Genomic DNA, 25,729 nt, shown 5'->3' on the forward strand with positions numbered 1-25,729 from the left:
CTTGTCCCCCCTCGGGACACTTGCTCGTACGAAAAGCGTTGGCAACATCAGCCAACCATCTGCTGCTAGCAATGGGGTCCCTGGCCCCATGATAATCTGGTGCCCCGCAGGCTCTGAACTCTCGAAACGTCAAGGTAGGCGCTCCCATCAATGCCATCATCTCAGTACGGAAGGCTCCCAGCCTCTCATCCAAGATCTCCAGTATGCCCTCCTTGACCGTGCCAAAGATCACAGGAGTCTGAGCTAAAATGTTGTGCGTAACCTCAGCTGATATCAACTCTCTCATCCGCTCCTCGAGCTGCTCGGCCCCTGAACCCGAGCCTGATCCTTCTCCGGCGCCTGATCCGCCCGCTGGCCTCTCTCGCAATGTCACCATGCTGAAAATATACCACAACACTATTAGAAACTCATCACTGATGCGAGACCAAACATGCACTACCAGGTTCCCGATCTTGTCTCGGCCTTTCCTGAATCGAGTACGGATCCTCTGCTTTTAGTAGTACGGGCCCATACTACCTTCCACATCTATCCGTACTTTCCTCAGGAATTGCTTTGACTCCACCAGGTCCCTTATCCACTACTACTGCTCCCAACACTATCTCATCCCAGGCTTACCCTAGGGAAACCTCTGACTCAACTCAAACCAGTCCTCAGCTGCTGAAGGTCTCCTTGTGATGCCAATTAGCCATCACCTGGATACCATCACATGTGATGAGGCTCAGATAATCCTTCAATTAAAAGACTCGCCTACAACGGTTGGACTCAAACAAGAGCTGCGCAATAGGTCCAAATCCAACACTTTGAGATTATTCAACCCTGATCACATGTGGCGTGTCGTATCCACCGAATGGCTAACTCCCATCACTCAGAATCCCACAATGCACAAAGCAAGCAGCATTCGGACAAGGGAAAATCTAACCATAACATACTCAAGCAATCATATCCACACAGCAAGAATCTGAACTAGCATGCAACACAAACTCATAACTCAGGCATAACCTAAACAGGCTATCCTACTACTGGCTAATCAGCACTATCATGCAGCTCAAAAGCACAAATAACAGGCACATAAGGCATCATCCCTAGATCCTTAGTCCTATTCTAGCATGCTGTTCTATCAACTGATAATCATAACATAAACTTGTATGGGTATTTTGGGGTACTTACTTGAGCTCGGCTGACTGCATGCACCACACCCCTTTTCTCTTTTCAAAATACTTCTCTTTCTGGATTCTTTTTGCTTTTCTAAAACTGTTTTTCGTTCTCAAAATTCTTTTTACAAAACTGTCTTTTCACTTTTGAAAACTTTTATTCGACCCCTCAGTTTGAGTTCAGGCACACCCGAGAGTATGCCCGAATCCCTCAAACCAAGGCTCTGATACCAACTTGTAACATCCCAAAATTTAAAGCCAAAAATTTATTTTTAATAAAACATTACTTTAAACAAAAGCATCATTCCAAAACATAATCTGAGTGTAAGTTTTCAAACCACATGTTTATTATCAGAGTAAACATTCCCAGGCTGACTAATCTATGGTGTGTGCCATGCGATCACCCCGAGCTCCTCCCTCCGCTACCAGAAGTACCTGAAAACAAAACTGAAAACCGTAAGCACGAAGCTTAGTGAGTTCCCCACCTTACCACATACCATGCATAACCACATACTGCACATACTGGGCCACGCCCGCTATCCGGGGCCTCGCCCGCTACAACGGCCCCGCCGCTCCAGGCCCCGCCTGGCTTCGAGCCCCGCTCGGATACATATCTGTTTCACTTAGGCCTCGCCTGTCACAGGGCCTCGCCCACTAACATATAATATCACATAAACATATCACATAACATCACGTAAGCTAAACATATACTAACAGCTCTTGCTCTAAGGCCTCGCATATCTCTGGGCCCCGCCCGTGTCCTGCTACTGATGAGTCATGGAACCTTGTCCATACTCCTGCTGATAGTGAGATACGGACCCAGCCCACCCTCACTACTTTCCTAACTTGGGCCTCGCCCCTGCTCTTCTGCTACTGAGATGTGGAACACCATCCACACTCTGCTATTGGTGGGATACGGGACCTCGCCCACACTCACCTCCCTACCAGGCACATACAAGTATCACACAGACAACAAGTATAAACTATCACATAAACCGCTCCTTGGGCACCCGCCCTCTATCATTGGACCTCGTCCGAATATCATACTAGCATACTGTGCCTAGGGCTTACCCCGGGTCTTCTACTCATAACTACATGGGGCGGCATTGTGGCCGTAGACCCATTCATACAAAGGGAAACTCACTTGATACTGCTGAACTGCTGCTGCTAACCCCTTTGACCGCTACCTGACCACTGGCTCCGAACTGCTGCTCCGCTAGCTCCCCGAGCTACCAATATCAACATAACACTTAGTCTAACTGACCCTCAAAAGTCAACCAAGTCAACTCTGGTCAAAGTCAACGTCCTGGTCAAAGTCAACCTTCCAGGTCAACCCTACTCGTCGAGTCATCCTACTGACTCGCCGAGTCTACTGATTCCCGATTCCTATCATGTCCAACTCACTGAGTCCTGGCTTGACTCGCTGACTCGAGACTTAACTCGAAGGGTTTGGGACCACGCGACCTAACTCGTCGAGTCTAAGAACAGACTCGCCGAGCACACGGCAATCTTCATCCAACTCGCCGAGTTGTTCATCCAACTCGCCGAGTTCATGCCTATCTTCATCCGACTCGACGAGCTGTTCATCCCACTCGTCGAGTTCCTCCTCATCTTCAAGCTACTCGCCGAGTCCACTCGAAGGACTCGCCGAGTTCAATAAGATCCACTTACATGCAGAGGACTTCCGAGTCATGCATGAACTCCAAACTGTAGATCTACCCTTCCCAAGCCTATTCCCCACGTAAAGTTGCAAACTTTACGTGTAGAGAGGGAGATCTAGGCAAAATACACCCATAGCTAGGGTTTAAGACCAAGAGACTCCAAAATCCACCCAATGGCTGATACTTTGCGGAATTCCAAAACAAAACAAGCATGGATCTGAGGTAGCAACCTCAGATTTGGACTTCAAACTCGAGATTGATCTTAACCATGGCTTAAAAGCCCCAAAACTCATAACCAAGGAATATCTAAAGGAGGGAAACGAATTGATACCTTCCAATGCTCTGAAATGCTCCCCAAACTTCAGATCCAAAGCCACTCCTTGATGCTTCAAATATTCCCACTTCTTCTTCCTCTTCTAAATCACTCAAAAATGGCTAAAAGCTTGAATGAACACAATGGGGGCTTAGGGTGCGGCGTTCTGGGTGTGAGAGGCAGTAAAGGAGCCCTAGGAAGAAGATTGAGACGTTTAAATATGCTCCATTCCCCGGATTTAGGGTTTTCCTCGCACAGACCAGACTCGCCGAGTCCACTTGGCCGACTCGTTGAGTTGGTCACTTACTCCCCGACCCGGATCCCGCTCCGACTCGCCGAGTCCTTCCTTGGACTCGCTGAGTCCCTCCTAAATTTAGGGTTTCCTTTACTTTCTTGGCTTTCAAAATCTTGGGTGTTACAGTGAGAAGAATCGACATCAATCCAATTTTTATTAGCTTACACAGTAAGTGAAGGAGACACCAATCCAATTTTTATTGGCCAACTATTACATAAACGAAAAGAATACCATAAGAGGGACTGTAAATGTCAAAATAAAAAAATTAGGGCAAAAATGTGAACTTCTGAAGATTAATGTTTCTTAAGGCCATGAGAACATAAATATATATATATATATATATATATATATATATATATATATATATATATATATACATATATATATATATATATATATAATCTTTACAATGGGACTAAAAGTGACAAATATTGGAAAGTTCTGTAGCAAAAGTCTGAAAGAAAGAAAAGTTATTATTCATATGATTCAATTATATGTATAATATATAATATTTAGGTTTTCAAAACAAAGTGTTTCGCAACGTACTTAAAATGATTTTTATAGGAATGATATAATTTTTTTTTTTGGAATCCCCCCTAATAAATGAAGAACTTTTGCTACATGTCACATTCTCATTGATTTGATCAAATGTCATTTTGTGGTTATTTTCAATTAATTTTTTTCCACATGACATTTTATGGTTTTTTTTTTTTTTCATTTTATTAATTTCCACATAGTATTTAAATGTAATAATTACAATAAATGTAATAAGAAATGCATATCAATTTCATAAATTGATTTTCTTCTAATTACAAAATTTCTAAATTAAAGTTTCCTTAGTTTCCTTTGTTTAGTTATCTAAATTATTTGTTTAATTAAAAAAACAAATAATTTATTTTTAAAAATTCAATATTTATCTATTTTTTTCTTATAAATTCAAATTTCTCAAATGTTTAGAATTTCATATATTTTTTTTCTTTAAAATAAACTGTTATAATACATGGGTCTTACACCTAGTGTTCTAATACGTGTGTTAAGGACATACAGAAAAAACATTAATTATGAAAATATTACCGTAATTAGATATGAAATGCATTAATTATAGAGAATATTTGTTATTGAAAAATATGAAATACATTAATTATAGAAAATATTTCATATAATTAATGCATTTCACATTTAATTATGCTAATATTCACCATATTTAATGTTTTTTATGTGTGTCCAGCTAAATAATCCCAACGTGTTACATAAGGCAAATGTTGTATAATTGTTTAATCAATAACATCTTACAAAATCCTATTTATTTGACGTATACATTATTTTCTTACCAAATGGGGTGTCAAACGAAATAAAAAAGACATGCATATTGATGGGTATACTGCTGTACTTAATGTTTTGGAGTTGTGAAAAAATTTAGTGCTTTAATAAAATGCATGGAGAAAAAGATGATGCTTCTTTAAACTGTGATATGCACCGATTTAAACTTTGTTTTATATATATACTAGTTGTGAAACCCGTATATTATACGGGTTGATTAAAACAAAATGTTAAATAGAAACGATTAAATGAGAAGTTTATTTGAATTTGAAATTTGAAATAAATAAAAATTATGAGAAAAAAAAACATGCAAAAAATAAATAATTTAAAATTCTTGTTTAGTTATCAGACCCGTATACTAAACAGGTTAATTATAACAAAACGTTAAATACAAAGGTTTAAACTGTAAATTTATTTAAAATTGAAATTGAAATTTAAAATTTAAAATTTAAAATTAATATCATTATGGTACGTTTAATTTATGGAACTAATTAATAATATATTAGAAATGGAAAATGAAATAAATGATAAGTGGAAAATAAATATATCTTTAAATTATGACAAAATGACATATGACAAATTTATATATATATATATATATATATATATATATATATATATATATATATATATATATATATATATATATATATATATATAAGTGGTTGCGAATGCTTTCTGTTTTTCTAAGAAAAATGTGAAACTGACCCAAAGTAGAAAATTTTAAATGAACGAATCGAAGTAAGTTCGAAATTGGGATAATGACTTGAAAGGGTAACGAACTTTTGACTTTTGTCACATTTAGTCACTAAATTTTTTTTCGTTATCTATTTGCCATTGAACTATTGAAACTGTTCACATTTTACCCTTATGACCGGCTGTTGCCGGTCATAAAGGTAAAATGTGAACAGTTTCAATAGTTCAATGGCAAGTAGATAACGAAAAAAAGTTTAGTGACTAAATATGAACAAAATCGAAAGTTCGTTTCCCTCTAAAAAGTTCAATGACTAAATGTGAACAAACCTTCTCTTGTATTATATTTTAGCAAATTATTTATTTTTGTTAAATTGTAGCAACATTTGTTGATGAAGAAATCTATGAAATAAAAAAAAAAACAAAAAACAAAACCCTGAAAATATATTTAAAACAAAAACAAAAAACCAAAACCGAAATAAAAAACCAATGGTTTGACATTTTCCAAAATAAAAAATCAAAATTTTCAATCTGATTTTGGTTTTACAAAAAAATGAACCATTCTCACTGATGTGAATTATGACCATTGGTTTGGCATGCGAAATTTGTGACATCCCATGAATATATAGTTACAACATCGTCTGAACTCGTAACTCATAGTAAGGGGTTAGAGTATCATCACATGAATACGTAGTTACAACATCGCCTGAACTCGTAATTCATCACCTACAGGTTATGGGCCTGCTGGTGTTTCCACTGGGTTGTCTAGAATAGTCCGTAGTCGCCATCTATACTCTGGTAGATGACTACATCGCCACATTGCTGGTTAAGGTTATGGTATCTCCTTTCATCCTACATCACATATTCATCATCATCTATTTACCTAATTATCACCACCTTTCTATCATCATTTTATTTCATCACACATCAACTATTTCATCTACCCATGTTTCATCCGCAACATATTTGTAGATATAAAATAAATATACCGTTTAAATCTTTTAAAACATATATAAAATCGTTTATCCAGCATAGACAACAAGTATTCAAATAATATGCACACATAGCACGTAATTTATATAAAATACTTCATATCTAGTGTAAGATGAAAGTAACTATATATACCATAAAAATCTCATAAATGCTTCCTAACTTCGAACCCCAAAGTTTACTCTACTAAAGCTTCATATTCTCGGCTCTCTGAACCTAGAAGGGTCCAGATCTATCACACCAAAAAGCTCAAGATAGCTCTTCCTCTCACTCTACACACTCAAACTCGCTAGGGTTCTCACTTATGGGAAAGGTAGTCGCAATTGAAGGCCATAAGTGCCTTTAAATATGGCTCGGGCCCAAAGATTTAGGGTTTCTGCCAACAGCGCGGACTCATCGAGTCGCCTCACCGACTCGTCAAGTCCATTCATTAATCCGAGTCATCAGTCGCGACCTTACTCGACGAGTTGAGGCGTCAACTCGTCGAGTCTCTCTTCTTAACTCAAAAGAAAAATACTTAAATGATGATACCTGGAAATCCGGATGTTACATTTTGTTTTTTTTATTTCATAGATTTTTAATCAACAAATGTTGCTACAATTAAACAAAAATAAATAATTTTGCTAAAACATAATACAATAGGAAGTTTGTTCACATTTAGTCATTGAACTTTTTAGAGGGAAACGAACTTTCGATTTTGTTCACATTTAGTCACTAAACTTTTTTTCGTTATCTATTTGCCACTAAACTATTGAAACTGTTCACATTTTACCCTTATGACCGGTAACAGCCGGTCATAAGGGTAAAATGTGAACAGTTCCAATAGTTCAATGGCAAATAGATAACGAAAAAAAGTTTAGTGACTAAATGTGACAAAAACCGAAAATTCATTACCCATTCAAGTCATTATCCCTTCGAAATTTCATGTGAACTTTAAGAAAGCGTGTATAGGTTTTTGTTTGGGCTTATTTAATTTAGGGAGTGAGGAAGTCCAGTTAAGAATAAGTTTATTGATTGTTATGGTTTGGGCCATTATTTTAATAGTTGAAACGATTTTCTTTTTCATTAAATGGGCCCAACAAGAAATACAATACCAGGCAGTCAAGACAGGTCAAGTACAAGTTAATATTGGGCTATTTTTTATAATCTTCCAGACCTTTGATTTATACAAAAAAAAAAAAACCCGATTAAACCAACGTTGCACATAATAAACATAATAATAATATAATAATAATAAAATATCCTTAAAAGGTTCTACCACATAGTGAATATGATTATACTAAAGATTTATGCTCACTTTTAATATTCACTTCCACACATGCTAAGTATTAAGAAGCTTACCTATAAGCCTGGAGTGGGAGGAAGGGAGGAAAAATTATACGTAATGTGGCAGTGAACACACCCCAAAGGTGGCGTGGCGGGCGTGGTTGAGGTTCATACAATAATTCTATTAGGGAGGAGGGAATCGTTCCCATTGAACCCACCGAACCCATTGCCACATCAATTTTTCTCTTTGATTTTTCTTTATTTTTCCGAACCTACAACACACGGAAATTCTATCTTTTTCAACCCGCTTAATTAAAAAATATATATACAAAATAATCAAGGGAAAATCTTAATTAGCAATAGAGTTACCGCCGATATCACTCCTTCTTCGGCGGGTTGTTTAAGTGGTTTCACGAACCCACTTTATCCTCTCTTTCTACTTTCTCTCTCTCATTTTCTCTTGTATCATATGTTTTAAGATTTGTACCTTAGTTGTTTAGTATTTTTTTATTTGAGTGGGTTGAAAAAGATAGGATTTACGTGTGTTGTAGGTTCGGAAAGATAAAAAAAAATCAAAAAGAAAAGCTGATGTGGTAGTAGGTTCAGTGGGAACGACTCCCTTCTCCCTTAGTCTATCTATTTATTTTTTTTTTCTTTTCCCTCCATCTCTTAAATATACAACATATTAATACATAAAGTACAAATATAGTAAGGTGACATGGAATGGTGACAATTTTCTACATGTGGTGGGGAAGTGGTAGTAATATGGTAATAAGGTTAGGTGAGAATACTTACTTGTAGTGACCACTCCTAATAGCCTAACTGTAAATAGAGTTTGATGTGCAACTTCACGTATTATAAAAAATTCAATCTATATAGAGACAAACACAATGAAAACCGAGTAATGCTAAAAACATATAGATGAAGAAAAAACCGCATTTTGCATAAAAATGCACACGATGAATAATTTCAATATTGGACATGAAATTTTTGATTGACCAAGTTACATAAATAAAGAGACAAATTTCAAAGAATCTTTTAAACTTAGGACTCTTGTCAGTTTTGGTCACATGATCTTTCTTTTACATCTTATGCCACTTGACATTAATCTAATCATTTTTTGTGTTAAGACTAAGTAAACAACATATTAGTCGTATTCAAAATGTGAAATTTCCATAAGGCAAAAGTGTATTGCATGTGAAAATGTCCTAATACAACATTGTAATCTTTCACAAGGATTCAACCTCTGTTACCCATTCGTTATATTCACCAATACTATATATATATATATATATATATATATATATATATATATATATATATATATATATATATATATATATATATATATATATATATATATATATAAACCTTTTTATACTAGACTAATAAATATCTTTTTTTTTTCGGATTTATTAAACTTATATGTAAAAAATAGAAATCTACAGAAAAGTCTCAAACTTTTGGAAAAAATTTCAAAAATGTAATATTTTTATTTTTTTTATTTAGAAAATCACATAATCTATCATTTATTGTTCGAATATAAAAAATGACCGTTTCGTTAATTTGGACAAAATATTAAATAATCGGGACTTTTTTGTTAAAAAAACTTTTAAGACTTTATTAAAATTTTCCCAAAATAATGAAACTTTTCTGCATTAATCCTTGTAAAAGATTTAAGTGTCGTTCGTTTTTCGAAGCGAAAATGTTTGAAACCTGCAAACCACATCTGCAACCCTCTATAGTAGAAGAGGGGGACCAAACGGTTGCAACATATAATAAAAACTTTGTTTGTTTTTTAACATCTACAAAATGCTGCAATAAGTTAAAGTAAGATGTGAAGAAGTTTTAAGCAGATGGTCGATTGTTGCGCCATATAGAACACTCAAACGTTTTTAAGTCAGAAGTTTTTAGAAAAACAAACAGTTGGGTAGGGCAAATGTTGCGCGACGCAACAATGAGTAGCCAAAAATGTTTTTTTAGGAAAAACAAACGGCACCTCATACGTAAGAGTTTGTTGATCTTACCTCCTTTTAACTTGTATTTATTCACCAAGATCGACTTTTTATTAGGGGTAATAATTGGTTTGGTTTATGATTTTTTTCGGTTTGATTTTTTTTTTGTCCAATTCAAAAACCGAACCAAATCAAATTATAATTCTCTAGATCCAACCATAAACCGAATTATAATTTGGTTTGGTTCGGTTTAAAAACCGAACGAAACCAAATATTAACTTAAAATGAGGAATCAAGTATTGATGATCGGATTTTCGTAAGGGCCTGAACGATAAAAAATGATTGTCATTTAAGTGACCGCTACATTGGTAAAATAATAAATGGGCTAAATGATTTTTACTTTATAATTAATATTTTTATTTAATATAAAAATATATACTTTTTAATTAATTAATTTAGGAAATTCTGTTTTTCAGTTTGATTTGTATTAAACTTCATAAAATCGAAACTTGAACCAAAAACCGAATTTATTATTCGGTTTGGTCTCGGACCAAACCAAAAACCGAATTTAAATATGATTTGGCGTAAAATTGATTCAAATTTAATTTGGATTAAGTTTTTTTCGATTCTAGACCAAATAATTTTCACTCCTATTTTTATGATTTGATTTTCCATATCCAAATAAATACATACGTTTTTAATTTTTTTATTTGCAAAACCTCACATATATATATTTTTTTACTTAAAAAACCTCAAAGAGACGATTAATTCAAAAGTCAAATAAAAAAATGTCAAAATTCAAGATTTCTAGAACTTGTCAACATTAGCAAGCGAATGTGCAAATGTCAAAGCGAGTTGCACAAGTAATCCAAGCACATGCCACAATACAGTTTACTCGTTTTCTATATTGATTTGATAAACACAATGTATTTTTAACTTTTAATATTTTTACAATTAGTAATTAATGACTTTTATATCTAAAAGATAACGATTATACCCCCTTCAAAGATAAAATTATAAGATAATTATAATTATAATAATTGGAGTAAATGTGGGCCAATTACACGCAATATCTTGCGTTAGTAATACCATGAAAGGTCATTATCAGCTGCGACTCACCTCCACAGGCAACACCGTGAAACTCTACGTGGAAGCATCTTACAGGCATTAAGCAATCATGACTTGTACAACCGATTACATGCTACCCATCTCCCCCTTCTCTTAGTTTTCACAAATAGCCCTCATCTTTGGCAGAAAACCCAAACACACCCCTCACCCCTTCTTCGATGCTCAGAAGAGAAGAAGCGCGAGCGCCTTGGTCCTTCTTGCACACACTTTCAGCCTTCAGGCCCTATCAGCCCACCATTGCCGTTTCTTCCCCTCTACTCATCACCTTCAACGCTCGCTTTCTCTATCTAGGTATCAACGGTGGTGACTGGTGACTTCTGATCGGACGGCGTTCCTCTCGTGAGAATCATGACCATGATGACTCCACAACCGTTAGATGTACGTATCTACCACTGTGTGTGCGTGTGTGTGTGAAGTTCTAGTTCTTGCAGTGGTAACATGCGAACACATGTTTTAAGTATTATTATTACATTGCGGGATGTAGTTTCTGTTGCAATTAAAGGTTTTGCTTGGTATCACAGTTGTGATCGTGCTAGGGTTTTGTTATTAGTCTCGGGAGTATGTTAGCGTAGTTTATTTGGCGATTTGAAGTGTTGATTTTAGGTTTTTTTATTCTTAGGGTGTGAATTAGGGTTTTACTTTGATCAGTATTCGATAGTTGATTAGTCGTTTCTATATTTGTGTTTGGGTTAATAACTTATTTGTTACAAAACAATGCAACATGCATAAATTGGTAAATTTTTAGTAACATATTGAAACATGGGCTGCATAATTAGGTAAGAAATCCGCATAGTTGCATAGTTTGGTAAAATCATGTAGTTTCATTGCATAAACAATTCATTGGCCCCCGTGGTTTCAATTTCATTTTATGTGTGTTTTGATTTATCACTTAATTGGTTTAACAGCAGGAAGATGAAGAGATGCTTGTGCCACATACAGAGCTAGTGGAAGGTCCTCTTGCTTTGGATGGCACTCCACCTGTTGAAGGCCCCCGGCCTATGGAAGGTTTGTGGTTCACTCTAGTCTATTTGTTTGAAGGGTTATTTGTATGTTTACACTTTTGAAAGTTCTTTATAGAATTAACTTCACTTGCCACAAGAGACTTTTTCTGTGTCTGCATGTACTTATATAGCCTTTATGTTTATGTTATGATTTTGTACTTTGGATTTGTTAGTCATGGGTCAAGCAGAAGTTGTTAGCACTGCAGAGAATCAAGCAGCTGATGAAACTCAGGCATCTAGGCATACATGGGTAATTGAGAATTTCTCTCGTCAGACCAACAAAAAGCTTTATTCAGATATTTTCGTGGTTGGTGGATTTAAATGGTAGATAACTCTCTCCTGCTCTTTTGAGTTTGCATAGACCCGAGATGTCTGTTATTGGTTCTTACTTTCATAGCTTATTATTTTGACAGGCGTGTGCTTATATTCCCAAAGGGAAACAATGTGGAAAATTTGTCCATGTATCTAGATGTGGCTGATTCCTCAACCTTGCCATATGGTTGGAGTAGATATGCCCAATTCAGCTTGGCTGTGGTTAATCAGATTCACAATAAGTTCACAATGAAAAAAGGTATGGATTAAGATCCATATAAGTATTTACTAATCCTTGCTTCAATGATCTAATCAGAATCTTTTTTATTTTGCAGACACACAACATCAGTTTCATGGAAGGGAAAGCGATTGGGGTTTCACATCTTTTATGCCACTTAGTGATCTATATGACCCCAGTAAAGGCTACCTAGTGAACGACACATGTATTATTGAAGCTGATGTGGCAGTACGAAAAGTGGCTGATTATTGGAGTTATGACTCAAAGAAGGAGACTGGCTATGTTGGGCTTAAGAACCAAGGAGCAACTTGTTACATGAACTCTCTCCTTCAAACTTTGTACCATATTCCTTACTTTAGAAAAGCTGTGTATCATATGCCAACAACAGAAAATGACATGCCATCAGGGAGTATTCCTCTTGCTCTTCAAAGCTTATTTTATAAGCTTCAATATAACGAAACTAGTGTCGCGACAAAAGAATTGACAAAATCTTTTGGATGGGATACATATGATTCTTTCTTGCAACATGATGTGCAAGAACTTAATAGGGTGTTATGTGAAAAACTTGAAGATAAAATGAAGGTAATGTTTTTGACTTTTTGTTTGATGAATGATGATCCAGTCTGTTCTGAACTTTTGATTGTTGTTTTGTTCAGGGTACAGTTGTAGAAGGTACAATACAGAAGTTATTTGAAGGACACCATATGAATTACATTGAATGCATCAATGTGGACTTCAAGTCAACTAGAAAAGAATCGTTTTATGGTAAATATTGGAACATTATTGTGTGGTTTGACTTGTGCTTGTTGCCTACTTTGATTAATGACATCATCACATAATGTGATTTCAGATCTTCAACTTGATGTGAAAGGCTGTCGTGATGTTTATGCTTCTTTTGATAAATATGTTGAAGTGGAAAGACTTGAGGGTGACAATAAATACCAGGCTGAAGAACATGGTTTGCAGGTTAGCTATCTGTCCATTCATGTTTGTAACTTGCACATTACAAATTCCATTGAATGTGTTTCTTTGGGTAAACAATTTATGTTCTTTTTGTGCCTTTTTGTATTTAGGATGCTAGGAAGGGAGTCTTATTTATTGATTTCCCGCCTGTTCTTCAACTTCAACTGAAGCGCTTTGAGTATGATTTCATGAGGGATACAATGGTAAAAGTAAGTATCTTTTGTTTCAGCTTTGATAAACACAATTTTAGTTGTTTTTTTTTGGTGATGGACATAATAATGTTGATAAAAACAATAAGGAAATCTAGTGCCAAATTTTTTTAATACACAGTAGATTGTGATTTGCTGTATAACGTAATTTAGCAAGTTATGGTTAAAAATCTGGTTCATTTTGCAGATAAATGATCGTTATGAATTTCCATTAGAGCTGGATCTTGATAGGGAGGGTGGCAAGTATCTATCTCCTGATTCAGATAAAAGTGTTCGCAACCTTTATACCCTTCACAGGTATATATATCTCATTACTTTGTATGTGGTGTCAGTATGTTTTTTGCTTCTTTCCTTTACATGTCTTTCCTTTTTACAGTGTATTGGTTCATAGTGGTGGGGTCCATGGTGGACACTACTATGCATTCATCAGGCCAACCCTATCAGATCAATGGTTCAAGTTTGACGATGAGAGGGTTACGAAAGAAGATTTGAAAAGGGCATTAGAAGAGCAATATGGTGGCGAGGAGGAGGTAGTAAATTACTAGTTTGCCCCCAGTATTTATTTATTAGTCTCTGACAACAAACTTATCTTCTCACTTGTGTCGTGCATTTCTTAACAGCTGCCCCAGACCAATCCTGGCTATAATAACGCTCCGTTTAAATTTACAAAATACTCAAATGCATACATGCTTGTGTATATACGTGAGAGTGACAAGGAGAAGATAATTTGTGATGTGGACGAGAAAGATATTGCAGAACACCTAAGGGTAAGTAAGCATATTGATTTTTATGTTTGTTTGACCTAGTTTGACTTGCATTTATTTATTTATTTCCAGATAAGGTTGAAGAAAGAGCAAGAAGAGAAGGAAGACAAGAGAAGATACAAAGCCCAGGCTCATCTTTACACTATTATAAGGGTTTGCTGATACTTGATATTATTAGCAAATCTTTTAAATACATTTTAGGGAAGTCATAACCAATATATATTTTACATGGCTAGGTTGCACGTGAAGGTGATCTATTAGAACAGATGGGGAAAGATATATATTTTGATCTTGTCGATCATGAAAAAGTGCACAGTTTCCGTATCCAAAAACAGATGCCGTTTAACCTTTTCAAGGTCCGTTATCTTCTTCTCTGTGTTTGTATATAACTCTGAACAATCTGTCTCAATAGCACAGATTGTGAAGACAGACATGTTTCAGTTAGAGTTAGTATAGAAGAAAAATAAGAGAAGACAATGTATAGTGGTCATGCAATCAATTATTAGTGATTTAATTTAAGTTATTCCAACTGTGTATTTTGGGATGCAGGAGGAGGTGGCAAAAGAATTTGGTATACCTGTTCAATGCCAGAGGTTTTGGATATGGGCAAAGAGGCAGAATCATACATACCGTCCCAATCGCCCTTTGACACCACAAGAGGAAACACAATCTGTATGCTCCCATTTCTTTAATGTTTTGAATTTTAATTAATAATAGTAATAGTAATTAGTACATGATCACATTACATAGTAACCATACCATACATATGGGTGTGTAGGTTGGCCAATTAAGGGAGGCTTCTAATAAAAACAACAGTGCTGAACTGAAATTGTTCTTGGAGATAGAGATTGGGCCGGTACTTTTTATTATCTTTACAACTTGATAAATATCCATTCCAGTTGCTATTAGGTTTTTCTGAAGTCTCTGAACATATATATATTTTGTTTCAGGATTTGAAGCCTCTCCCACCACCTGAAAAAACAAAAGATGATATACTTCTTTTCTTCAAGCTTTATGACCCTGAGAAGGAACAACTTCGGTATTTATTTTCTCCTAATATGTCTATGATATTCACTGTTAAGTTAGAAAAATGATACATTTTCTTGTTTTTCAGTTTTGTTGGTAGGTCTTTTGTGAAGAATTTTGGTAAGCCAATTGAAATTATACCAAAGTTGAAAGAATTGGCTGGATTTAGTCCTGATGAAGAAATTGAACTTTATGAGGTTTGTTTTCTAGAATCTCTTATATACTATTGTATAATAAATAATAAATAATAAATAATTTTGAGTTTTCATCAGGAAATAAAATTCGACCCATGTGTCATGTGTGAGCGTCTCGACAAGAGTGCTTCGTTTAAATCTAGCCAGGTATGTATGTATGATTCCCAACCCCAACATATTCATAACAAACATGTGGTATTAAATTATATATCAAAAATTGTTTTTTATTCAGATTGAGGATGGGGACATCATTTGCTTCCAGAAACTTCATCAGGCTCTTGCTGTAGAGAAATATCGACATCCTGATGTTCCTTCATTTTTGGAATATGTGAAAAATCGTCAGGTTGATTAAGCTCTCTATTAAATCTGCAATTCTAATCAGAATTATGATGAGATATTGAAAATACAGTTGCATTACATATGAAAGTCATATCCTTTGTTGCAGATAGTTCATTTTCGATCTCTGGATAGACCTAAGGAGGATGATTTCTCTCTGGAATTGTGAGTTATGCTTTCTATTATTTAATTGTGGGGTATGAAATGAGGGTAAGGTTTGGGTATTGAGTTGATTTGTGTAATGAATGAATTGATAGGTCAAAGTCGCATACATATGATGATGTGGTGGAAAGAGTGGCTCAGAAACTTGGTCTGGATGATCCATCAAAAATCAGGCTTACTCCTCATAACTGTTATTCTCAGCAACCCAAGCCCCACCCCATTAAATATCGAGTTGCAGATCATCTGCTAGACATGCTGGTTCACTACAATCAGGTTTGTTTTTTTTTTTTTACTTTTGTAAAATTTAATCTTTTATGTGATGGTGATGGCGATGGATAAAAAAATTGATCAAGTATATATGGTGTGAATCTAATCTAGTCTGTTAATGGTTTTTTTTTTTCTTTTATTTTTTTTTATTGGGGGCACAGATTTCTGATATTCTGTACTATGAAGTGTTGGATATTCCTCTGCCAGAGTTGCAATGTCTGAAAACTCTCAAGGTTGTTTTTCATCATGCCAAGAAGGAAGAGGTATGTTTCTATAATAATAGTAATGTGTTTTCAAATTCAGGATGAATGGAATTGGGATCTGAAGGAATCATTATATTTCATGTGATTAGTTGATAGGAAATGAAATGGAATTCAATAGTGAAAATTAAATAATCTTCAACTTTAAATATTTAAATATGTATATAATTGAATTGTTGTTTATATACATGTAATTTTATTAAAAAATGAAAAAGAAAAGATTACATTCTCCCATCAGAATGGTGAAATCAATAATCAAACATGGGATTTGAAGGATTGAATTCTGTCCATAGTCATGTCACTGAATGGAATCTAGAATTCGAGTTCCAGAGGATTGACATGCCCACAGTGGCTGCTTTTATATATATATATATATATATATATATATATATATATATATATATATATGCATTGGTTTTTAATTATATTGTGTTATTGCAATGCAGCCTGTAATTCATAACATCAGGTTGCCTAAGCAGAGCACTGTTGGAGATGTTCTTAATGAGTTAAAGACAAAGGTATAATAATAGTGTGATTCTCATGTTATTAGATTTTTGGTATTTTGGAGAAGGATTTACATTTAGTCCAAAATAGTAATTTGACATACATTATATCTTTGACCAACATGTATCGTGAGGGAGAGTAGCAACTTTTTCAGAAAAGGAAAACCCTTCCTTTTCCTTGTGTGACTGACATACATATTCTGCTGCAATTAAATTAATTAAATTGCGTTTTGATTTTGGAAATTGAAACAAACAGGTGGAACTGTCACATCCAAATGCTGAACTGAGACTGCTTGAAGTATTCTATCATAAGATTTACAAGGTATTTATTGCACTTTATCCCACTCTCACTCTCACTATGTTTATTTTTATTATTTATATCCCATTCCAGCATCACTTGGGAATTCTGTATAGATTATTAGACCCTTGTCCTTGAGTTGTGGGAATTGTGTTTTTGAAGTTTGTTTATTTTTATCCTTTCAGATCTTTCCACTAACAGAGAGAATTGAGAATATAAATGATCAGTACTGGACATTACGTGCAGAGGAAGTAAGTTGAGTTGTATATTATAATATTATATTTATGAAAATAAAAATAAAAATGTTTGTTGTTGCTTACTTGTGTCAGATTCCTGAAGAAGAGAAAGATCTGGGACCCACAGACCGGTTGATCCATGTTTACCATTTCACAAAAGAGACGGCACAGAACCAGATGGTAATAGTACCTAATAAAATAAATATTATGAGTATTTGTATGCAATGTTTAATTAATGATTTTACTTACAGCAAGTACAAAACTTTGGAGAGCCTTTCTTTCTGATAATTCACCAAGATGAAACTTTGGGTGATGTCAAACTTCGTATTCAGAAGAAATTGCAGGTTCCTGATGATGACTTTTCCAAGGTCCGTACTCATTCATTAATTCAAAATTTTATTAACGTAATGACTAATAATAAAATATAATTTTTGGGTTTGGGTTTGGGTTTGGGTGAATAGTGGAAGTTTGCGTTTTTATCACTCGGACGACCTGAGTATCTTGAAGATTCCGACATTGTGTCTAGCCGTTTCCAGGTTCATTTTTGATTATCATTTCATTTTATTATTTTTATTTTTATTGATACATATATGGTTAATATTTTCATAAATAATTTGTTTAGAGAAAAGATGTTTATGGCGCATGGGAGCAGTACCTTGGATTGGAACACCCAGATACCACTCCGAAAAGGCCATTCACAGCTAACCAGGTAATGGTAATGATAAGTTTGATATGGTTTTTCTTTCCATGTCAGTATGTGACGTGTTGTTTAAGCAGCAAGAATAAGTAAAATGTTTTTTTTGTTGGTTAATGTGTGCAGAACCGTCACACATATGAGAAGGCGGTTAAAATATACAACTAGAAGAAGAAGAAGAAGAAGAATGTAAACAAGTATTTCAAGGAAGGAGGATGTGTCTAATTCTCTTTTATTATTAATTATGATTATGATTATGATACGATTTATGGATTGGTTGGTGGTGTTTATTCATTTTTGACTGTGGGTTGGTTTGACTTTGTGTTGGGGTGATTTGGTAAACTCAAACTCTAAAGCAAGCAGTACATAACAAGATTTTGGCCTATCCTATCACTATCACTTACTTTCCTTTGTGAAAGAAACCCTTCACTTCTTACTTCTTACTTGCATTTTAGATTTTACTGCTGGGTACACTTTTCTTTCTATATTTTAATTATTAATATGATGCTCGCTTGATATGCGTAAAATAAAACCTTGTAAATGGTTTTATTCACAGGGAAATGAAGGTATTTGCATTTGGAATTAGTTCTGATTAACATCAAAATACTTTCCCTATAGACCATGAGCTCACCATTTCTTTTGGCTTTTTTACTTTACGAAGACACTTCGCCAACTGCTTGCTGTTTTTCTTATTCAATAACTATTTCATAACCTTGAAGTAAAGAATCATCAAGAAATTATTCAACAACTTTTTCAGATGGATAAGATAAAGAATATGATGATGATTAATTAATTCGACATAATTTGATTAAAGTATTGACGGCGGTGTTTAGAAATTTAGACGTATACACAATTTCATATTTATGATGTGTTCCATCATGAACTGTCATTTCAGATTAAAGATGTTAATCCAATATGAATTGACAACTTGTTATTTCATATAAAACATATCAATCTAACATGAAAAGTCATTTCAGTCCACCATTAATTACCATCTTTTATTAGAATGTTGGTTCACCATCGATTGTCATTCCATATTAAAGATGTCAATCCACCAGAAATTATAATTCTATATTAAAGATGTCGATAATTTCAATGTTGGTCCAGTATTACTGTATTAGTATAAACTATTATTTTATATTAAACGTGTCACTCATTAATTCTTTGTGGGTAGTTTTAATTTGCACAATAAGAATTTAGTGTACACAAGGATTTGATGTAGGTGATATGGTGACCATAAATGATAAATTCTAAAGTTTTGATTTTGATAAATACTTTATTTTAATGAACTTTGTTTTTATTCCTTACATTTGTATGAAGATTTGAACTTTTATTCTTTATTTGTTGAAATCTAGTTGTATACCTTTGCTAGTTTAAGATGTAAAATTTTTATCATTATTATTTTAGGACTTAAAATTTTATCATAATCTTTTTATTTCTAATAGGGGTGTGTATGAGACGGTTTGGTTCGGCTATTGGTCAAAACTGAACCATAACCATTTTGATTGGTTAATGCATTTTGGTGTCCATTGGGTATGGTTAATATTTGTTATGGTTAATGGTTTTTTCAGTTAATGATTTTGGGTAATGGTTAATCTTGGTTAACCATAATCTTCAAAATAATATAAATGGTGAAAGTATATTGGAATAAAAATTGAAAAGAGAATACAAAAAAATCAGCGGCACCAATGTTTGTAACTTAACTTATAGTAATAGAATAAAATGTGTACCTTCGATACTTACCGTAAGATAACACATAGTCACATTCAAAATAAAAAACATTCAATAAAAATGTAAAACATTAAAAAAAATTAATATTAATAATTTCATATATTGATAACTGATATTAACATTAAAATAAAGCCAAACATTAATACTCGATCAATGTGATTAAATCAAAAACAATAAAATAAAATAGACAAACATTCATATTATGTGTTATCTGGATAAAAAAAAATTCAATCACTCATATATATTCAACATGATTAAGTCAAAAACAGTAAATAAAAAAAAGAAAAAAAAAACATTCTTAATATATCACTGGGTCAAGAAGAACTTAACTTACCTAGAAGTTTTGATTATAAAGTCAAAAAAATCCTTCGAACATGACTATTAAGTCAAAATAATATTGGTTTAGGATTAACGGTGTGAGAAGCCTCCGATTAGGATTATGAGTGTAAAGATTAAACTAATTGTGAATAATTTTTACAAATTGTAGAATTAACCGATTAGGAATTACAACATTCATCAATAATCTAACTCAATGCATGATTGGAAGATTGTATGTGTCTGTATGATCAACCTTTGATGGTTTGATTGTCGTTCTTCTCCTGATAAGTGGGGATTAATGAGTTATATTTTGAAAACTTAATGGGTCTTAAATAAGTTTGACTATATTATTTTATATATAATCTATAATTTTTATATATTAAAATATAAAATTAATGGTTCGGGTAATAATGGTTCGGTTAACTTATAAAACCATAACCGAACCGTTAGTTATCGATTAACAAAAAATAGAAAACCGAACCAATGGTTTTTAAAATGGTTCGGTTATATCGGTTAATTTGGTTTTGGTTCGGTTTTTCGGTTATCATGCTCACCCATAATTTCTAACGATAAATAAAAGTCTCAAATCGTTATTTAGGGTTTTTTTTTTTTTTTTTTTTTTTTTTTTTTTTTTTTTTAACATTTTGGTATGAAGTTTTTCTTAATATCGTGTCAATACCATTATTTATTTATGTGTGATGTATTTTGATGAAATTTATTACCATAAGTGGATATGAATTATTTATTTATACATTACTTATTTTTGGTTGAAATATGAGCTGTGCATCAATTATTCAAAGTTAAAGAATGAGTTGAACATTCAAGGTTTTCCAATTGAGTGTGGTATGCCTCTTCGGTTTTTGGTTTAGATCAAACAAATTAAACCCCATTTACTTTGAAGAATGGGCCCTATGAGTAGTTTTATGAATAACAGATTCACAAACCGAAGTTGTTGATGGCACAATAATGTTTATTAACTTCCTTACTTAAACTTAGCTTACCAAGCCTTGATTGTTTATTGATGTGAGCATTAAAAATATTTAGCTCAATATCACAACCAAAATCGTCATCTTGTAATGATTTATATTCTAATAAATCAAGTTTTTTTCCCCGAAATTTATCTATTGAATGAAACAGTATAGGATGAGTTTTGTTAATAATATAGCTTGTTCATATGCATATAGGGGTTCATAACTTACACATATTTGACATCCACAATTTTCAAAAACGAATTCAAACTCTTTGCACAACTCATGCTCTTTGAAAATGATGTCAAGTGCATAAGTTAAAATGAAACTACACAATTGACTGATGGTATGCTGTACTGATGCCAGGCCATAATTTTGTTATGCTCAAGACTAGTTTGTATACCTATGTACATATATAATACAATTACACTTCTGTTATAGGTAGCTTTTATAAAATAAAATAATCATATCTTATTGTGAATCTATTTTTATTACTAAAAATTATAATTAAAAAGTTATAAAAAATGAAATTAATATTTAAAAAGTAAGAATGTAAAATTAAAACATTCATATACTAAAAGATAATAAAAAACTTAATTCACAATATGATGTTGATTTGACATCACCTAAAAATGAAGATGTTTTATCACAAAAAGCCAATGTGGCTTTCACCTTCTTAAAAACACTCTCTCTCTCTCTCTCTCTCTCTCTCTCTCTCTCTCTCTCTCTCTCTCTCACACACACACACACACACTCAAAATGTCACAAATATTGCTTATTTATAGCCACTCTTTTAACACACAAATTATTGATAATTCTCCCTCTGCCTAGTAAGAGTGAGTGCCTACAACACTCTATAAGAAATCAACCCATCAATGGTCTCCACAACTATGCAATTCATCTTCACCAATAACAGCAAATACGATCTTGTTTTATGCCCTAAAAATACATTCACAAACACCAAATTCAAAATTAAAAACAAAAACAAATTCAATTACCACCAAAAACTCAAAACAAGAAAGAATGTGTCAACTGTCACACCCACCTAATTCCAGTAATGAAACTTCATCTTGAGTGAAGAAATTTCCATTCTTGGTTTCCAGACTTAAGTTCATCTTCTCAACAGCATGAATCAAATCCTATAAAATAACAAATTCATAATCTTTAATCACAATTTCTCAATCAAATTATGAACACTAAATTTGTAACAGATATGTAATATGAATATATACCTCCCATGATGCTAAACTTTTCATATATGAAGGAAGACTTTCATAAGCATCTTTAGGTACACATATTAGAGATTTAGAATCTTGAAATGGCTTCAACTCATTTCGTTCATCTTTTATTTCACATAATGGCAACAAAAAGATGTTTGTCAAGTTAGAAATAAGAAAAAGATAAATAAAAAAAAAAGAGAGAGCTGATTATAGAAATTTACTTTCTACTTCTGGGATATCTATTTCTGGCTCATATAATCCATCCATCTCAATCTTTTTGTTACCTGCAGTTAAATATGATATTGACAAATTTTAATTAATTTTTCATGGCCTTGAAAATAAAAATTCAAGAAAATCATTGAGATCTTAACCTTCAGATACAATAGTGGCAAGAGAAGCATTTGAAATCCCAAGATTCTGCAAACTCAGTGTATCTTCAAATCTAAGTAAAAAGTTAAGAAATGTAATGATATCACATAATTACATATTAAAAAGTAAGAAATTTGAAACATTTAGAGTAAATTACATTTATGGTCTGATTTCTGCAATTTTGGTTCCTAAAAGTTTTCTTTATCAGATTTGGTCCTTATTTTGTAAGAGAAACTTTTGTTTTTGGAACAAAAATGAAATTTAATTAATTATTTATAACTTTTAAGGATACAAAGAATCATCTTCCATGGTGTTCTTGAAATCCAAACTAGTATTTGGTTGTGAATCTATGAAGTCCTCTTCAGGTTCATCAATCTCCACTTCTACATACATAGTACTAGATTAATAACTTCACTAATAGCAACATACTTACATTTATTTACACAAAATAACAAAGTACTGACAATTACTTACACGTAATATCAACCTACTTATATTTCCTTATCAATAGTAGGAATGTGTAACAAGAAACTTGAAAACGCTTTACAAGTTTCAGGTTATGTTTTCTACTATGTATAAAAAATAAAGTACATTGCTATTTCTCAACCATTAAAGTAATAGGAGAATATCATGCATACCAGGAACATATCCAAAAGCAGAAAGGTGATCCTCAAGTTGAAGAATTTGATTTTGATTGTTTTTGTAAACCTCATTGCAGTGTCCAAGCAACTCCTCAAATGAGACAGTGTCAAAGGACATGGACTCAAGGAGGTTGAGGTCACTGGTGGCAGTTGATACTCTTCGGTTCAGGCATTGCACAAATGATAATGAAGCAGAATCTAATAATGTAAAAAGAAAAACAAAAAAAGATTAGATATAAACTATAAAGTAACAATCTTTATAAACAAAAGGGAGCAAGTGTGTGTGTGTGTGTGAGAGAGAGAGAGAGAGAGAGAGAGAGAGAGAGAGAATTACCGAAAGGGATGGAGCGGCGGTTGACAGACTGGAGGAGGGCGGCTGAGCTGGATTCAAGGTGGTTGCAGAATCGAGCTACACCATCACAGAACTGTGTAATGGAATCCTCCATGGCCTTGAGAAAATCTGATTCAAAAAAGTAGTTTGGTTTTCTTATTAAGAGGTTACTCCTTCACTGTTTGTCCTAAAGTAAAGATGTTGCATTGATTCAACTTAGATCCAACTGTAGGTTAAAATTGAGATTCCACTTCAGTTTGTAGTTGAGATTGTTCATGTTCAAATCAGTATACAAATTACTATGCACTTGTCACAAAATCAGTAACACATATTCTCAATCTCCCTTGAATAAATGTCTATCAAAGAACCATAAGCATGTAAATCCCTCAATAAGATTGAATCAAGAGCAGATGAGCAACAACACACGAGCAGATAAGTAGTAGTAGCAAAAGACTGAACCACGAGTAGAACACAAACAGTATGTATGTGTGTGATAAGTAGCAGCAATAAGTAACCTAATTACAATTATCAACTCCTAAAAGCCAAAACAAACCCCTACTAAAATCAAAAACCTAATTAACAAAGCTTACGATGCTAATTTACAATCAGCGGGGCATTTAAAAAAGCAAAAGGCCGCTAAAACCAAAACCCTAATTTACGATGCTTACAGTTACAAGAAGGAAAAATCAGAGGAATGATACGGAAACGAACATCTTAAACATTATGAACGTCTAAATAGCAAAAAGAATATCAAAATTGAAACCCATTTCTACGGTGTTTCAAAGTAATAAACGAAAATGGGAAAAAAAAGGAAGAAATCGCACCTTTATAACGACAATTCTGAGCTTCAGAATCAAGCAATCGCACGAGAATGGCAGGTTTGTTGTGGCGTTCGACTCGTATTCTTTAGCAAGTCGTGATGCAGCTGGTAGTGTCCGAAAATTTTCAAAGTTACATTTCCTATTATCTGGCGGAAAAAGAAAAATGTAACAGAGGATCGGATCCCTACTTATTATATGTTTATGTAGAAGGAACAAACAAAGCGCCTGTAGCTCAGTGGATAGAGCGTCTGTTTCCTAAGCAGAAAGTCGTAGGTTCGACCCCTACCTGGCGCGTTTAATTTTAATTTTTCAATTACATTGGTCTTAATTCTTTTTGTTTTAAACTCTTTGTTTTTTGATTGATTTTTTTTCTTTTTCATTTATGATCAAATTGAATGCATTTTGAGAGAAAGTGACTTATTACTGTAACAAATGTAAAATCATCTGATTCTTGCTAAATTTTTAATCATTGATTAGGGACATAACGGGTTCAAAGAATGGAATCAAAGTGTAAGATTAAACACAATAGATTTTGCATTGTTTTACTAGTTTGATTTGATCCCAGATGAAGGAATAGTGGGTGTTAGTTATACTTTGTTAGGCCCTTATAAATTGACCATTATTAGAGTAACTCGTTGTGGTTTGGTTAATCTACAAGTTTTTGTTTCTATATAATTTTTTTTTTCATTCGGATCATCTTTCTGATATATTTTTTTTGTTACAAGATATTTTATTTTATTTATCCTTTTATTATTGTAAAATTACCAAGGAACCCACCAATGTACAAACACCCTATGCCTTATGTATAACCACCCCGTATACATCATTGGTGCTTCTAGGATTTGTTGTAGGGGTGATTGCAAGAAATGATATACCCAATTATAGCAATATCAACCAAATAGGAAGAATTTTTTGTTGTTATAATTGGGTAGATTTTTGAAAGCACAATGTCTTAATAAAAACTTCTCCAAAAGTACATTGCTATAACTGGGTGGACTTTTCAAATAAGGAAAAGCATGTTGCTATTTTTTGCAACTATCCCTTACATAAATGGGTTACAGAGTAAAATTCACATTCTTATAAGATCTTAACCAA

The 25,729-nt window shown here is 33.4% G+C and overlaps 2 protein-coding genes and 1 non-coding gene across 4 annotated transcripts; 2 read left to right on the forward strand and 1 right to left on the reverse strand.

Moving 5' to 3' along the window:
• The first annotated feature begins 10,873 nt into the window (after positions 1–10,873).
• LOC111916610 (ubiquitin C-terminal hydrolase 12) lies at positions 10,874–18,620 on the forward strand. Its single transcript, XM_023912278.3, has 30 exons — positions 10,874–11,150; positions 11,678–11,777; positions 11,947–12,097; positions 12,187–12,344; positions 12,421–12,905; positions 12,980–13,088; positions 13,174–13,289; positions 13,397–13,495; positions 13,683–13,792; positions 13,872–14,025; positions 14,116–14,262; positions 14,332–14,412; positions 14,496–14,615; positions 14,809–14,931; positions 15,038–15,115; positions 15,210–15,298; positions 15,374–15,482; positions 15,558–15,626; positions 15,712–15,822; positions 15,925–15,980; positions 16,073–16,250; positions 16,406–16,507; positions 16,951–17,022; positions 17,264–17,329; positions 17,491–17,556; positions 17,635–17,721; positions 17,793–17,909; positions 18,003–18,077; positions 18,164–18,250; positions 18,362–18,620. Exons 1-30 carry the CDS (start codon positions 11,121–11,123, stop codon positions 18,401–18,403), a joined length of 3,387 nt encoding a protein of 1,128 aa, XP_023768046.1. The 5' UTR covers positions 10,874–11,120; the 3' UTR covers positions 18,404–18,620.
• Positions 18,621–21,797: 3,177 nt separating this feature from the next.
• Positions 21,798–24,795, reverse strand: LOC111916613 (uncharacterized). 2 transcript variants are annotated; one of them, XM_023912279.3, is made up of 9 exons: positions 24,638–24,795; positions 23,817–23,942; positions 23,480–23,680; positions 23,134–23,224; positions 22,844–22,914; positions 22,694–22,756; positions 22,485–22,594; positions 22,298–22,391; positions 21,798–22,191 (listed from the first exon to the last, which is right to left on the reverse strand). In XM_023912279.3, the coding sequence occupies exons 2-9, from the start codon at positions 23,926–23,928 to the stop codon at positions 22,097–22,099; spliced, it is 837 nt and encodes a 278-aa protein (XP_023768047.1). In that variant the 5' UTR covers positions 23,929–23,942; positions 24,638–24,795; the 3' UTR covers positions 21,798–22,096. The 2 variants fall into 2 exon arrangements, with proteins under 2 accessions (XP_023768047.1, XP_042757381.1); XM_042901447.2 differs by having other exon boundaries at positions 23,817–24,039; positions 24,638–24,791.
• A 60-nt stretch (positions 24,796–24,855) lies between these two features.
• On the forward strand, positions 24,856–24,928 carry TRNAR-CCU (transfer RNA arginine (anticodon CCU)). Its single transcript has one exon. It is a non-coding gene; the product is annotated as a tRNA-Arg (tRNA).
• The last annotated feature ends 801 nt before the right edge of the window (positions 24,929–25,729 follow it).

The sequence above is a fragment of the Lactuca sativa genome, chromosome 1 (genome assembly GCF_002870075.4).
Source record: "Lactuca sativa cultivar Salinas chromosome 1, Lsat_Salinas_v11, whole genome shotgun sequence".
NCBI classification, from domain to species: Eukaryota; Viridiplantae; Streptophyta; class Magnoliopsida; order Asterales; family Asteraceae; genus Lactuca; species Lactuca sativa.

What these genes read in the sequence shown, in the direction of transcription:
- LOC111916610 (XM_023912278.3), top strand. Translation starts at nt 11,121, where the DNA reads ATGACCATGATGACTCCACAACCGTTAGAT. An exon ending in AACCTTTATACCCTTCACAG is followed by an intron (nt 13,793 to 13,871) that starts GTATATATATCT and finishes TCCTTTTTACAG; the next exon opens with TGTATTGGTTCATAGTGGTG. An exon ending in TTGTGTCTAGCCGTTTCCAG is followed by an intron (nt 18,078 to 18,163) that starts GTTCATTTTTGA and finishes TAATTTGTTTAG; the next exon opens with AGAAAAGATGTTTATGGCGC.
- LOC111916613 (XM_023912279.3), bottom strand. Translation starts at nt 23,928, where the DNA reads ATGGAGGATTCCATTACACAGTTCTGTGATGGTGTAGCTCGATTCTGC. An exon ending in CCGCCGCTCCATCCCTTTCG is followed by an intron (nt 23,681 to 23,816) that starts GTAATTCTCTCT and finishes TTACATTATTAG; the next exon opens with ATTCTGCTTCATTATCATTT. An exon ending in ACCATGGAAGATGATTCTTT is followed by an intron (nt 22,915 to 23,133) that starts GTATCCTTAAAA and finishes CTTTTTACTTAG; the next exon opens with ATTTGAAGATACACTGAGTT.